Genomic DNA, 17,333 nt, shown 5'->3' on the forward strand with positions numbered 1-17,333 from the left:
TAATTTATATTAATATAAGGCATAACTATTACTCGCAAATTGAGGTACTTATGTATGAGGAAAAAGAGTAATCTTATAATTTTTACACTTATTTTACACTTATTTTTACACTTATTCAACATTGGTCATTAATAATTTATTAATGTCACATATTACTTCTCCACTTTTAATAGTAGAGAGAATCTTAATTCACCATAACAGACAATTCTGGATCCATTTTGAACCATAAAGTTCTCCCAACAAAAAACAATTGTGTTCTTAAAATCTCATACTTAACACCTTTGATTAAGATAAATTAACTCTCCATCAATTTGGATGATATGAGTATTACAGATAATAATATATAGTTCCTATATATATAACCATAAGAATAATAATTGAATTTATAGAAGGTGGATTCAAGATTAGAGGATAGAGATCGGCGTAAATTAAATTGGATATTTCTAAATGTATTAGAATAAGAGAAATGAAGTAATATGACTACAATTTTATATAACTTTGATACAACAAATATTAATTATAAGGGTAAATATATACAAATTTTTTCACATATAAACTCTAGCCTAGCAAAATTTTTCACATATAAACAAATTGTGCCCATAAGTGTCAAATTACCAAATGGAAGTGAGGTAGTTTCATCTATATCAGGAACTGTGATTATGACTCACAACCTCACCACCCATGATGTATTATACTTGCCAACCTTTAAATACAACTTGCTGTCTATACCAAACTTAACTACCAAATCCTCTTGCATTGGAGAAGAATTCCCTGAAGAGGATTGGTACAGCTAGGCTATCCAGTGGGTTATATGTGTTGAAGACACCAAAATTCAATCACCATATTAACATTTCTGTTGCCAACCTGCCTAATGTCCTTGATTCCAACCTTTGGCATTATAGGCTAGGACATCCATCTTATGTGTGTATGGATACAATAAAGACTGATTTTCCCTTTGTTTCTTTTGATAAGAACCATATATGTGATGTTTGTCATCAATCAAAACAAAAGAAATTACCCTTTCCCTTAAGTCATACACAATCTTTACAATGCTTTGATCTTGTGCATGTTGACATATGGGGACCTTTGTCCATTACTTCTATACATGGCCACAAATATTTTTTAACTATTGTAGATGACTATGCTAGATTCACTTGGACCTATTTAATGAAAACTAAAGCTGAAACCAGTGGAATTTTACTAGGTTTTGTTCACATGATTGACACACAGTTTTGTGCCAAAATCAAAGTCATTAGAAGTGACAATGGCCCTGAGTTTGCTATGAAGGCCTTTTATTCTGCAAGAGGTATGCTTCATCAAACCTCTTGCACCTACACTCCACAACAAAATGGAGTGGTAGAGAGAAAACACCAACATCTCTTGAATGTAGCAAGGGCTCTTCTAATACAGAGCAATTTGCCCAAAATCTACTGGCCTTATGCTGTTAAGCATGCTACTCACATAATAAACATTCTGCCAACACCTGTATTACACAAAAGATCTCCCTATGAGATCCTGTACAAAAGGCAACCAGATTTACATACCTTGAAAATCTTTGGCAGTCTGTGTTTTGTTAGCACCCAATCTCACCACAGAACCAAATTAGATCATAGAGCAAATAAATGTATTTTTCTTGGTTACAAAGAAGGGGTAAAAGGTTTTATTGTCCTAGACCTAACCACTAAGGCTCTGGATACTAGTAGTAATGTTATCTTTTATGAAACTGTTTTCCCATACAAATCCCCTAATAAACCTACTATCTAAGAACACTTTGACAATGATGATTTAAACAATAGGGACAGGATCTATGATGATGTCTTTACCTCCCAAACTCAACCTATTAATTCTCCTCAAAATAAACAAAATCATGAGAATACCCCTAGTTCACATACTTCACCAACACCACTCCTACAGAATTCCCCTCATTCTCAGCATAATGAACCATCCATGGACCTTCACTCAAATAATGTTACCCCTGTTAGAAGAAGCAGTAGAACTACCAAATTACCTAGATACCTACATGACTACCATTGTGCCCTTTTACACAAGAACACCATCCCTAACAATGACAGTAAGTATCCTTTGTCATCTTACTTAGACTATGCCAAATTCTCAAAACATTCCAGAGCTAGAGCCTTATCTCTCACTGTCCAGAATGAATCCAAAACCTATTCTCAAGCAATTAAGTCAACACATTGGCAAACTGCTATTGCCAAAGAACTTGTTGCATTACAAGAAAATAATACATGGCTCTTGATTGACTTACCACCTGATAAGACAGCTATTGGATGCAAATGAGTTTTTAAAACAAAATATCAGGCAGATGGTAGCATAGAGAGGTACAAAGCCAGGTTAGTTGCAAATGGATACACTCAAACTGAAGGAGTGGATTATTTGGAAACTTTCTCTCCTGTGACAAAAATTACGACTGTAAGACTTCTTCTATCCTTAGCTTCTATTCATAATTGGTTTCTTAAACAATTGGATGTAAATAATGCTTTCCTACATGGTGACTTAATAGAGGAAGTATACATGATTATTCCACCTGGTTTAAAGGTTGTCAAGCCCAATCAAGTTTGCAAATTAGAAAAATCTTTGTATGGCTTAAAACAAGCTAGTAGGCAATGGTTTGCCAAACTCTCTACATTTCTCTTAAAACTAGGATATCATAAGGCCAAAGGGGATCATTCCCTGTTTATAAAATGGTCATCAACGAATTTAATCACAGCCATACTTATATATGTTGATGACATCATAATCATTGGAAATAACATAAATGAAGTTGACAATATCAAGTTGTTGCTAGATAGAACTTTCAAAACAAAGGACCTAGGAGATCTAAAGTACTTCCTAGGCTTTGAGATTGCTAGAAATAAAACTGGCATCTCCATGAATCAAAGGAAATATGCCTTGGAAATAATTTCTGATGCTGGTATGATTGGCTGCAAACCAACATCCACACCTATGGTTCATGGAACCCACACACATCAAGACAGTAGTGATCCCTGGCCTGACCCCGTTGCTTATAGAAGGTTAATTGGTAGACTTCTCTATCTCACTAACACTAGGCCCGATATCTGCTTCTCTATTTCTCAGTTAGCTCAACTTATGGCCATTCCTACTCACACACATCACACTGCAGCATTAAGAGTATTAAGGTATCTCAAGGGATCACCTGCTTTAGGGTTATTTTTTCCATGTAACTCCTCTGTTCAGATCAAAGCATACACTGATAGTGACTGGGCTTCTTGCCCAGACACCAGAAGATCAACAAGTGGCTATTGTATTTACTTAGACAAATCCTTAATTTCATGGAAATCTAAGAAACAGAAAACTGTTTCAAGGAGCTCTTGTGAAGCAGAGTATAGAGCAATGGCTATCACTACTTGTGAAATTACTTGGATAACCTATCTTCTTGAAGATTTACAACACTCTTATTCCTCCCCTGCCTTGATGTATTGTGATAATCAATCAGCTATATATATTGCTTCTAACCCTGTTTTTCATGAAAGGACAAAACATATAGAATTGGATTGTCACACAATCAGGGAAAAATGTGCTACATGGCAGATTAAACTTCTACCAGTGCCCTCTACTCTTCAACTAGCAGACGCATTGACCAAAGCTCTAGGAGTTCAAGACTATGTCTCTATCCACTCCAAGCTGGGTCTCATCAACATATGTGCCCCATCTTGTGGGGGGGTATCAAACAACATCATAATCCAGCAAAACAGTGTATCCAAGCAAGTTAACTTGCCATCCAAGCAAGTTAACTTGTTGGTCAAGGTTGATGGTGTTCATGTGCCAAGTAAGGGCCATGATGTGCTACACCTTGCTAACTCTTTATCAATTCACAAATCTAACTATGATTTTATTATGCAGGACAAAATTATCAATGCATAAGAATTGATTAAAGAAGTTGCTGTTATAGGAAGAGAAGTTCAGATTGCTGCCATGGTTATGAATAATGAGGAAATCATTTTACACATTGCATATAGAAATGATGCTGCAAAATGTCTAGCTATTGAAGATGGGTTGATTAACTTAGAACACACACACAAAGGTGTTCTTCCATCAACACACTCTAAAACCCGAAACATTGGCATGAGATTGCTATCTCTCTTTGGCACTCTTTTTCACATTTTCCACATGTGTAAATAAAAGTTAGTTAAGTCAGTTATAGTTCAGTTAGGAAGTTCTCTTTTTCTGTATAAATACTCTTGTTTAGTTTCACTTTGTAATCAATAAATTTCAATATCAATAAAGTTCAAGAGGCATTATCTTTCACTCTCTTATTTCTTCTTTCAGGTAATTCAATACCCTTCATTGTTTCCCTTTGGAAACTCACAGAAGCCTCTTCCATTTTTTAGAAGAGCAAACCAAAAACTAGAGTTACTTATATTCATGTGACTGCTCACTACCTCTTTAGTGTGAATCTAATTTAGGAAACAAATTTTAATATGCTTAAATTCATTTTCTGACCCAGCATAAAACTTGATTCTGAAGAAATGCATGAGATATTGTTTATTTTGTTACTTATATTACGTGATTGCTGATGTTTCTTTCATGGTGATTTTTTAGGGCATGTTGGTGTGGAAAACTAGTTGAAAATGATATTTGATTTATCAAGGCCTTACTAGATGCAAATAATATAACAATTAAAAATTGTAGTACAAAGAAGTGACTCCTAGGTCGTTTCCTAAAATTATCTTTCAACCAAAGATTCAAACACCTTATACTCATTCATATTTTTGTTGCTGAATGGTATGAACATAAAGTAATGAAGAAACAGTAAGAAAGCAGTGTAATAAAACAGCTAAATTTCTTTCACAACTCAATCATCAGTTTCAAAAGATCAATTATCTTCCTAATTTGCACAGTTTCAAACCTAAGCCTTTAACTAAGCGAAATCAGCAAAAGCATTAAACATTAACAAATTCACACAAATTAAGCGTTAATGTACTAGAAAGTAAATCAACTAAACGATGATAAACTCACAAACCAGTTTCTAAACAATGAGATTAAGCAAACCACATTCAAGAATAAGATAGAGAAATCAATAACAAAGAAACCGAAAATGCATTAATAAAAAACCTCAAGAGTTGTAATATATTACCAAATGAATTTAGTCTATAAGTTTAATCTTCCATAAAAATGAAACCAAAACCGAAAATGAAGAAGAAGAATGAAATCCTAGCGGAGCAAAAGAGGGAAAACGAAAATGCCTTATTTTCAAAAGTGGTGGAATGTAAAAGTGTGAGTGAATGGAATAGAGAATCCGAATTTAGCCCCTCCAAAATGCATAAAACGAAAATGGGCTTAAAACAATGGGCCCAAAACTAAAAACGAATTTACAAATAAAAACTCGTAAATTCAAAATACAATTTTCACTTCAGTACATATCATTCACTTCTATAATGCCCAAAATGCACTTGATGTCAAATATGATTTGAAAATGATAATAGATTTAATCAGACCAAATAATCCCAAATTATCTCATTTTAGGAATATTTGTCCAATAAAGCCTAGAATACTAAAACATGTGAAACAAAGTCAATTAAACACTAAGAATCATTAATCGTGATAAATTAAGGTTATTAATTGTGTATAATATATTGATCATCATTTACCAATAATGACTTCTAGCATGTTAATTAAAATGTCTCTAAATATTATGGAAAATGTTTCTCCTACACCCTAGTTTTTTCTGCAAAATATATAGGGAAGAGAGATAAAGGAAATTAAGGAAGAGATGTGGCGTAATAGAATAAAAAATGATAGATAAGTAATAGTGCAATTCTAATCGGGGAGGATATCTTTTGTCCTAAAAGAGTGTATTATTGTATGCGCCGCTGCTTATAATTGGCCAGAAATATATTTAATTACTAAAATTTTAATTTAAATAAATTTTTTCAACTAATCACAGTCGGTGGTACACAAAATGACATACAATATGAGACAGCAGATATGTTTCCTTCTAATACCCCTTACCATTCTTACTCACACGATTTTTTAAAACTTTTACCTAAAATATCCAGAAATACCTTTTCTCACATTAGTCCAGTTACTACCCTTATTGTCGGCACATTCTCATATCAAGGGCTAAAAATGAGCTTAATCGAGTTGAATCAAAGTTCAGATTGATAAGAACTTGATTGGCTTAAAACTCGATTCTAGTTCGAAATAACCTATATTTCTAGCTTGAATTTGGCTCGATTGAAGTTCGTGAAGTGTTTGATTTGAATCGTGAGATTAGATAATGATTATTTAGTTAATACATATAAATTAAATATTTTCTAAATATGGACATATATGTACATACAATATATATATATATATGAAAACATATTTTCTCCCAAAAAAATGTATCAATTCATGTGTCACTCATTTGTGATTGGTTGAAAAAATATATTTAAGTTAAAAATTTAATAATTAAATACTTTTCTAATTAATCACAAATGATAGCATATGAAGTGATACACTTTTTAGGACAAAAGATATTATTCTCATATATACATATATAATCGATTCCAACTCCTAAACTTAACAAATCGAACTGTGTTTGGCTAAAATTCAGGTTGTTTATTTAACATAGCTTAATTTTTAGTTCAAATTTGACTCGTTGTTTCATGATATGTCAAACAATGAGCTGAGTTTCAAAGAAATGTCGAAGTGTTTCGGTTCAATGCTAACCCTACTCATATCACAACCCATCTCTACCATCATGCATAGTATGTGCTTTAAAATCTTCAACAATCACCCACATTCTTCATTGAGGCACACCCAGCCTTCATTTAACACTCTTGCTCTTTCTCCATCAACATTCTTCTCATTTTTATTTCATCTCTTTTTTTCTACACGATATATCACTCTATTTGTCATGTTCCTAAATTTGGCTTTGAATGAAAGAACAATTTGTCCTTTTAAATTAATAGGACGGACAGATTCAGAATCTATCAACAACAAAAAATGGTAAATATAATGAACGAATTCACAGTGTGTCAACAAAGGAATTCTGCATAAATTCAATTCTCTTCGACTTTCCATCCTTCAATTGTTCAGAATCGTGAAGCACCATCATTTAGTTTTTTAACCTCAAGGATTGTAGATTCACTTTTTACCGATAAGAAATAATCATGTTGTTAAAAATATAAAATTAAAAAAAACAATATGAAAATCGTTTGTAATTAATTTCTTCTTACTACCAAGGATATTTCATTACATTTTGGATAAAGAATTAATCCTTTTCGAAATCTAACCCTAGACCACTGTTTTAAATTGCGGTTACAGTCACAATTGCGGTTATTATGATTGTGGTCATTGCGATGCAGATTGCGGCCTTTGCAATATGAATTATTTTGTGATTAAAAACTATTTTTGAATCTGATGCAGCCTGATAGAGCCTGATGCGGTCTGATGCAGTTGCATTGCGCCCGATGCAGCCGCATCATTATGATTCAGCATCACACTTTAATTGTGGTGTGATTCGGTTGCGGCAATATTGTGGCCACAATTTAAATCATTGTCATTGACCTTTTAGTTATCTAAGGATCTAGTGAATACTTACACCACTAGACAAACACATTGTTGGTATTTGTCATTGTTTTTCAATGAGGATTGTGAAGACATTTCAATATTTGTGCTAGATGGATTGTAGATTTGTTCTTTTAAAAACAAATCAATCATTTTTCATTTTAAAAATTGTTTACCCGTTTGTAGAAATAAATAAGGATGTCAATGAGATTTCATCTTATGTCTCCACATGCTAGTTTATATGATTAGTTGAAAAAAATTATATTTAAATTATAAATTTAACAATAAATTATTTTTTGATTAATCACATTACATAACATATGAAGTGACACATAAAGTAATATTCACCCTATGTGAATAATAGTGGTAAATCATAAATAGTGAAAACATTTTGTAGGACGGTATTTTTGGGATTTTAGGTTCAATATTATTAAAAGTCGAATATGACAATGGATGACATTAGTATAGATAGAATTAGGGATGAGTAGGACCCGACCCTACTCGCTCACCCAAAACGGTCCAATCATGATCCGCCCGAATTGAATTGGGTCTGACTGGATCTAGGTTCGGTTTTAAAGATTAGACCTTGCCAATATTTAGGACCGGGTAGAGACCAAGCATGACCCATCTCGACCTGTCTCATGGTCAGTCACTCATCATGTTTGTGTGCGTCTATACTAAAAAATATACAGAGTAATCTCACCTTTTAGGTGGAAAGTATCATTGATTCTCTAATTTTTTTCATCATATATACATGATTGATAATATATATACACATATCATTTTATAGTTCAAATTACATATTCATAATAATAAATAACATTGGGAAGACTTTATCTAAAATGAATATGTATTATATTTAATCAGGTCTAAGGTCGGGTCCGAGTTTAAAGGGTTTGAGGTATATGACTATATATTTATGTGTTACATAAACTTAATGTAACAAGAAGAACAATAGTCACAAACACATGTCATTATTTTCTAATACATAGTGGTACTCTCTCAATGCTCCCAAGGAAGTAGATATAATTGGTCAAACCTTGTTACCAAATTCCTTGTGTTATTGTCTTTTACTATTTGATCGATCGCTTGTTCTGAACAACTGATATCAGAGCCAATTCGTAGATGACTCTTAGCTCAAATGCCAGATTATGACAAAGGAGAGTGAAGAACATGTTGGTTGGACAAGGTCTCTCATATGCACTATGCGAGAATAAATAAGATAAGTTGAAAGAGAAGGAAACATGATGGGATAGTGATGCGGATCACAGTTGTGTTGGATCTAGAATCACAGAAGTCCATGCATTGGAGTGATACCAAGGTGAAGATAGGAACTCGAGTGTTAAGTCAGACTCTAAGACAGATGCTGACAATATCTCTCTACATGTTGGAGAGGATGATCTCATTTGATATGAGAAGTGGAATATCCTAATGTTGTGTCTGCGAAGTCATGGTAAATGATGTTAATTGCTAGCAGATCCAAAAAAGCACATGGACGCTGGCTAACTTTGATGCATGGTGTAACGCGAGCATTGACTTGGATGTAAATTATAACACAAGCATTGGTAGAGATGTAGAGTATGACATATGCATTGGCTTAGATGCAAGAGTGTAGCGCGAACACTGGTTGACATTGAAGTAAGGTGTGTGTTGTTGGTATACTCCATATGATGAAGTATGATAGTTCTTTTGCATTGCGATTGTCGGAGTAGACAATAGTGGTAGTAGTTGATGCTTCCCAAGAAAGCTCCAATGTTCAGTTTGACTGAGTACTAAAGAGGATGATTGTTGATAAACTTTGGTGTAGAGGTTCCATAATATTGAAAGACTTCCTAATAATAGATGGCTAGGTTGCATGTTCCATTAGATAACGATACATGAAGTTGTACTACAAGTTTGGAGAGTTAGACTCTTGGTAATGCCCTCAATGATACTCGGAAATGCTTATACTGGATTTAAGCAGACTCTTATGTTGATGAACTATTAAAGAGAAATAAACATTGAACAAGGTGAAGCATAATACTCACTACGATAGAACTGAATATTTGCTAAGGTGGAGATTCTTGTAGTATCCTAAGTAGCGATATATTTGTCTATTCCAATCAAGATGAAGATTGTTGGGATGCTTGAAATATGTTATTGTATTAGTCTCTAGGGGTGTTCAAATCCAGACCGGTCCAAAACAAAAACCGCAAACTGATTCAAAGTAGACCGAAACCGCAAAAACCGAATGTATTTGGATCGTATTGGATTTATTTTTTAAGGACCGATCGGTCCAGTCCGGTCTTCGGTTTCACGTCTGGGATCCAGACCGATCCAGACCGGACCGATATTATTAAGTTAACTAAAATATATCACATAAGCATTAAGCAGTAAGCTAAACACAGCAAAAACGCATATAAACTGTCGTAACAATATGAATATTGATGCTTCTAATCTTGCTATTAAAATAATCAATTTTTTTTCATTGTTCTGGTTATTACCTTGTTGGTGTTGTAGGCTAAAATTGAAGGAATTTATATATTTATATCTAAAAAATAGACCGATCCAAACCGGACCGAAACCGCATATAATATTTGGACCGGATTGGATCGGACATCTTAATATAAATGGACCGAACCGGACCGGGCCGTATACTAGTTACGTGTTTGGATCGGATGATTTTTTGCTTAAAAACCGATCCAAGTGGACCGCGAACACCCCTATTAGTCTCACATCGTCTAGTATTGGAATGGAGGAGAGTGAACAATATTATATATTAGACTAAAGTCCATTGTTATAATATGTACCAAATAGAAGTACCAAATAGAAACATCTCATTTAGTGACAAATCTTCAACTAAAATTTAGAGGGGCACTAATATTTAATTATAATTTATAATTAAAATTAATTGAATAAAAATAAAATATAAATAAACATATAGAAATGTTTTAAAGTAACATATTAATATATTCTAAATAACATTTTAACAACTAAATATGATAAAAAATTATATACATTCATTTAAAGTGTGGTATTTTGTTATTTTATAGATTTAAATTTATCGATGATTGAATCAAAGAGAAAATTTTCAATTATTTTCTTTTCAATATATATCACAATAATGTTGTCATAAAAAAATCATCTTGATTCATGATTAAATTAGTGTATGCTATAACTAAAGTTCAGAATATATCAACAATGTCTATAACTATACTCCAATATGGAGTAATGATTGTATAATATTAAATTATTAAGAAAAAAATATATACCATAAAAAAAGTATTAGTGAAAATTACATACAAACACTGCATGAATTCATGAGTGATGATGTGAATAATGTAAAAAAAAAAATTGGTAACAAAAGCGCATACAAAAATGGACTATCAATGGTGCAATATTGATTTTTTTAATGATGTTGTTGTAAGCCTACAATGTTGTCTGGCTCTATACTACGATGTGAATAGAATAACGAAATTGTTTGTCGTCTTATGTGTCATCCAAAATTGATAAATTAGGTTTTAATTTAAACACTCACTTAGTAGATAAAATAAATATTTTAATAAGAGTAATGCTATATTTTCCTATTAATTTCCCCTACAAATCCTCCTACACCGCAAGAAACTGGCATATGTCATGTAAATCAATCCTTAATACATTTTTTGTGATCCATATTACTTGTTACATTTCATATGATGCAGTGAGATCCATATGACCTGTTGCTATGAAGTTCCGCCCCTAATATCATGGATGCGGTAGAGCTTGTAATCTTTAATAATATATTGGTGGTCACTCAGTGCAGTGACATAACCACAATTAGCCAAACATTAACAAGTCTTTTTATCTTCTTCTCTTGTATTTATTCTATGCATTTTATTTGATTGATTATGAACAAAAAGTAGTTTGTTTCAAAATATCTTTTTTAATAATTTCTACAAAGGTGTTCTTAGTACATTAATAGATTGAAGGTGTTTTATATCAAACACCTTTGTAGAAGTTATTCACAATATAACAATATAGCTTATTGGTACACTCTTTCCATAATGCTCTCAAAATGTTTTCACGTTATAATATTGTATGGGTAGAGTTCATTTGACTCTAGTTATAATTCATATTTTAGAAAGTATATTTTGTATGCAGTATTTATTATTTTTCCCTTTTATTTGTCATTTATTTCTTATCGAGAAATAATAAATTTGTGGAATTTTCAAAAAGAGTTAAGATGTAAGATTTTAATGTTATACTATCTTTAAAAAATCAAGAAATATAATCACCCTCCTCCTTTAGCTGTGTAATATAGATACCTCAAATTAAGCCCTACACGTAGTAGTACATAAAAAGTAGATGAGAGAAAAACATATATCACATGTCTAACAAAATCTTATTCTCTGTCCCAAACTAATTAAATATTAATACATAAATAAAAAATTAAAAACAAAAATAATATTTAAATTGGTCCAAGACAAGGATAAGATATTCTTAGGAACATGTGGTCACAAAACACACTGGTTTTGGTTAATGTCTTTATTTGCTTTATTTAATAAGAGGAATATCTAGATAGTGTGAAGGTAAAGATTTATATTTAATACATCATCTACTATTTATTTGAATTATTTTTGTGAAAAAGAATCACAATGATTAAATATAAATGATGAATGATACAATGTAAATATATAAAACTTTAGTATATGCATTTTTTCTCTTACTTAATTGGGTTTAGTTTTTATTAATTATCAATTAATAAACCCAAATGTGGAAGTGTCAAAGGATAATTAGAAACGTTTACTCATACTATTTAATATATATTGTTTATAAATTAATTACTAATAAATAAACTATTACTTTATCCCATATTATTTTTTATTAATAAATAAATTATCAATCACTAAGATACAACTTCTTTGTGAAAGACTTTTTCACTTTCGAGATTCTTAACCTTAACAACGGGGAAAATGTGAAATGGTTAACATAACCTTATTAAAATAAACCCACAATATATTCTTAGCAGTACAACATTTACTGAATCAAAAGAATATAATAGATGCTATAACACTCCTACTGATCCTGATGACTCTAAAGGGCATTGGTTAATAAATACACAGCCAAGGTAGCAAAGATTCCAACAGATTGTGATATAACAGAATGATGTGGTTTAGGGGCAGCAGAGTTGGTGGACTCAACATTGATACTGAACTTTTGGCCTCTAACACAGTCATCATCAATAGGGCAAATGAAGTAGCGAGGACCAGATGTTACTAGAGTCAGCTTAAATACTGTCACGCCCTCCGTGCCTGCAAATCCGCTAACCACTTTTGTGCAGTTGTCGTAATCAGCCTTTGATACATCACTCACCATTTGGTTTCCAGTCATGTTGAAAACTGATCAAATTCAGTACAAAGTCAAAATATTGAATGCCATAACCTAATGTTTCAAATTGCCGACAGCATCACATGATGCGGCCGCAATATTGCGATTGCAGTGACCATTGTAACTGCGGTATACTATAATTACAGTATGATATCGAATCACAATGATGTGATTGCAACTGGCGCAACGCAATCATATCGGACTGCATTTGGGCTACGTCAAGCCGTAATGCAATCGCATCGGACTGCATCAAACCGCATTGATATCCAAAATATTTTTTATTCACAAATAGTTCATACCACAATCTGCATTGCAAGAGTCACAATAACCATAATTACAATAATCATAACCACAACTTAAAACACTTTCTTAACCACAACTTAACACACTTTCTTAACCACATTAAGTTTGAGACCAAACTGCTTCATTGGGCCATAACACAATAATATCATAATATATTACATTCAAAAATATTTTTTAATCAAATTTTTTTTACACCACAATGACCATAATAATAATAAGCATGAAATCACCCTATCGGCCCCAAGTGGACTAATGTGGAATTCAAAATGACAATCATAGATACCCGAATTTTTTTTTTGTAAATGCAGTTGTGCTTAAGTTGCATTTATCATAACCTTAGGAAAATGCAACTAAAATGAAGGCCACCATGTTCTTACCTAGATACCCGAAAACACAGTTTTATAGTTGCACATGAGTAAGTGGATAAAGATCTGATATGTAAAATTATATCTCAAACTAATAATATTAAAAAAAACAAAAAAAATAATGATTATTTAATTTTTTTAATTTACATGATATATTTCCAGTAATATGAGGTATAATTTAGGATACAGTTTAGAACAATATATCTTTGTCCAAAATTAGGAGGTTTTGGCTAGGATACCTTATAATTTAAAAAAATAAGTGCATCCATATTAAACTTACTCAGTGTGTCACCGACTAAGAATGTCTTGTTGGTTGCCCAGTCTTGATAGAAGGTCACATTGGTGGGAGTGTTCCATCCGAAGCCGTCACCAACAGTATACTCTGTTGCTTCAGTTGCAATAATCACGAAAGCCATTGCAAAGATGGAGAACCCTACCATATTCAAAACCATGTTCCTCCTTCCCATTGTTTTTATTTTTCTCGTTGTTCTTCAAGTTTCTGGTACTCTGTTCTCTTTGTGTTCAAGGTTGTTCTTTCTAATTTGATTGTGTGATATGAGAATGTGGTAGTGCATATATATATATAAAGATGAAGGGAGACTTTTCTAGGAGATTCGAATTGTCAAACGTTGTATTCATTTTGAATGATGTTTGAGTCGACATGTTTGACACTCATAAATTTGTTTTGTTGTTGCGTGCTGCAGAAAGACTACGTGAAGGTTGTTTTATATTAACTCCATTAATGGAGAACTAAATACTTTAAAGTTTAAACAATAAATATAAATATAATTTTTGGTTGTATATTTAAATTTTTAATTATAATAAAATTATATATTTATCATTAAAAATAAAACAAGAAATATGCATTTAAGCTGATAAAAAAAAAAAGAAATATGCATTTACTTTCCAATGACAAAATGAAGAGGATAAGGTTGTTTGATTATTTTTTAGGAACTAGTCATTGTCAATTTCTCATTTGTGATCAGGAAGTAGTCAAGCACATAAGCATGTACACAATCTTGAAAAGTTTATAATGGTTCAACTTTCATTTTTAGGGGCTTATCTTTTTTTTAATTAAATACTAGTTCGAAATTGAATTATTTTGGTTCACTTATAGTTTATAAGCTATAAATAATATTTCATTTTTTTATATGTTTTTAGGATAAAGTTCTTCATAGTAGATCATATCTATATATTGTTTGTGTAAAATTTATATATATCCACTATATCATTCATTTATATTATTTTTTAAAGTTAATAACAATTAAATATGAATTAGGCATGATTCACTAATAATATATATAACTTTTATACTATTTGTACATATATTTTTTCCTCAGGCTGTTTATTGCTCTTTTTCTCGCCATGTTGTGGGCCTCAAGCCGTTTCATAAAGGTTTTTCTATAAAGAATTCCAAGTTCTTGAAATGTCTTGTTTCCGAACAAATTTGAAATTTATTAGGTTGATTCTGTTAAGTTGTACATATACAATTTCATTTACACAAAACTAAATCAACTTTCCTTGATTAGCTGAAGTTCAACTCTCTTTAGAATCTGTTTACGAGTTAGTTTTTTCAGAGTAATGATGAGAAAAAAAACTTAAAAGTGATAAAATATTTTATAAGATGACATTAAAATCTTCTATTTTCTTTCTTCTCCCTTCAAAACTCAACTCATAAACATGTCCTTATGTACTAACCAAACCAATCAGTTATGCACATATGTTCATAACTTCATATCAAAATGTATCATGCTTTCTCAAGAAAATTAAATTCCTGGTAAGTGTGCACAATTTTCATGTTAGAATTTCTGACAATTTATGGGTCACAAATAGAATTCTATAATTGTGTTATGGCCATTATGTAATTAGCCAAAAATATAAAATGATCTTCAGTAATAATTTGGTGGCTAAGGACATATGTGTCATGAAATAATATAAGTGTAGATACCTTCGAGCAATTTCTGATTTGATGAAGGGACTGAATCAGAATTATTGCAACTAAAGTAGTAACCACTACGGGGTTACTTTTATGGGTTATGGTCCCCATTTGTAGAGCAACAGGTTTTCAGGTGTAATGGTTGGGGAGAATAAGGTAGGATGAGGATAGTGTTATCCATAATGATATAACACTATCAACTCATCCATAAGGCTATAATATAAGGCATAGTCCTCACATAAGGCACCAAGACACCATAAGGCAAAACATTCAAGAAACTAAGGCACTCTCTCTCATTCCCCTATAGAAAGAAACTAAGGAAAACCGTAACGCGCTCTATCATCTGGAAGATCATCTCACCCTCATACCTTCGAGATTCCAGAAATGGCTCAACAAGGTATGTTCTTCATCTTCACCATGAACTCATTTGGGGTTTCTTCGGTCTGGACCATGGTTGTTCGATTCGGGTTTATGTATGGGCATAAACATTAGGTTATGAGAACAAAGCCATGGTCATAAGGACTTCCGCATTTAATCTATGGATTTCGGATGGAGGAATTCTCCAACAAGTGGTATCAGAGCCACCCCAATTTGATTCATGTGTGAAATTAGGTTTTCATGTTCTTCCCCAAATCTGGTTTGATTTAGGGTTTTGATGTGTTTATTTTTACCATGAATCGATTAAGAAACACATTCATGATTTTCATTTGAACATAAAAGGATTTGAAATGAATAAGTGTTGTTTTCTGCTGTTTTTTTCTCTTGATTTTGGGATGATTTTTCGAAGAACAGCGATGCAGAAGTCGCACTGTTCGTCTTCTGTCGCAGTGCTCTCGCCCAAGCGAGAGAGTCTCGCCCAAGCGAGAGTGGCTCGCCCAAGCGAGAGCCAAACAGAAGCATTGGCTTCAATTGCGCTCAAGCGGGGAGATCCTCGCCCAAGCGACAACTCGCCCAAGTGAGTGTTCAGGCGACATAAGGCTCGCTCAAGCGAGAACCAAACAAAAACATTGGTTTCAATTGTGCTCAAGTGAGAGTATCTCGCTCAAGCAAGAATACCTCGCCCAAGCGAGAGAGTACCTCGCTCAAGCGAGAGTATGATAAAGTTTTTGGGGTTTTGGTATCTTTGTGCATTGGTTTTAATTGTTATTCGGTTGTCCGTTAAGGTTGTCTATTGTTTCAAGTGAGCCAAATGAAGTGAAATGTCGCCAAAGTGACCTCTTTCATGGATATAACTCATGAGGAACATTGGATGTAAGTGTGTATGGTCATTCATGCGGGTATTAGCTGGCCCAAAGGAAAGTTAATATTTGGCCGAAGATCATATACACCTATGATGATAAACATGTTATAATTCTAAATTTTTGTACATGTGACTGATGAATCAGAATCAATCCAAAGAGGGATCCGTCAGTTGACATGCCTTATTATGAATTTTTGATTATTACAACAAGAGTACCACTTGCAGTTGATATCACTGTCCAAAGACTTGATATTGATGGTGCACTAGGTATCTTGATTTGGACATACCATTTTTAAGCACATTGATAATTTTAAGTTGTGAGCATATTTTAATTCTTTGTCTTTTTGTTTGAATCAACTACGTCAATTGCTTCTATATCTGCAAATTTGAATTCAGTTCCGGTCCTTAATGGTGAAAATTTTAGAGACTGGAAGGAGAACATGTAAATTGTTCTTGGCTGCATGGATCTTGACTATGCATTAAGGGTAGAGCAACCCCCTTCTCCTTTGGAATCCAGTGCCTCTAAAGAGAGGAAGGATTATGAGAAATGGGATCGCTCTAATCGCATGAGTCTAATGATCATTAAGCGCGACATTCCAGAAGTCTTTAG

At 32.7% G+C, this 17,333-nt stretch overlaps 1 protein-coding gene across 1 annotated transcript; it reads right to left on the bottom strand.

Annotated features, from left to right (window-relative positions):
- LOC109326478 (umecyanin-like) lies at nucleotides 12,514-14,098 on the bottom strand. The gene is made up of 2 exons (XM_019559178.1): nucleotides 13,828-14,098; nucleotides 12,514-12,890 (listed from the first exon to the last, which is right to left on the bottom strand). The coding sequence occupies exons 1-2, from the start codon at nucleotides 14,012-14,014 to the stop codon at nucleotides 12,586-12,588; spliced, it is 492 nt and encodes a 163-aa protein (XP_019414723.1). The 5' UTR covers nucleotides 14,015-14,098; the 3' UTR covers nucleotides 12,514-12,585.

This window comes from Lupinus angustifolius, chromosome LG14 (genome assembly GCF_001865875.1).
Source record: "Lupinus angustifolius cultivar Tanjil chromosome LG14, LupAngTanjil_v1.0, whole genome shotgun sequence".
Lineage (NCBI taxonomy): Eukaryota > Viridiplantae > Streptophyta > Magnoliopsida > Fabales > Fabaceae > Lupinus > Lupinus angustifolius.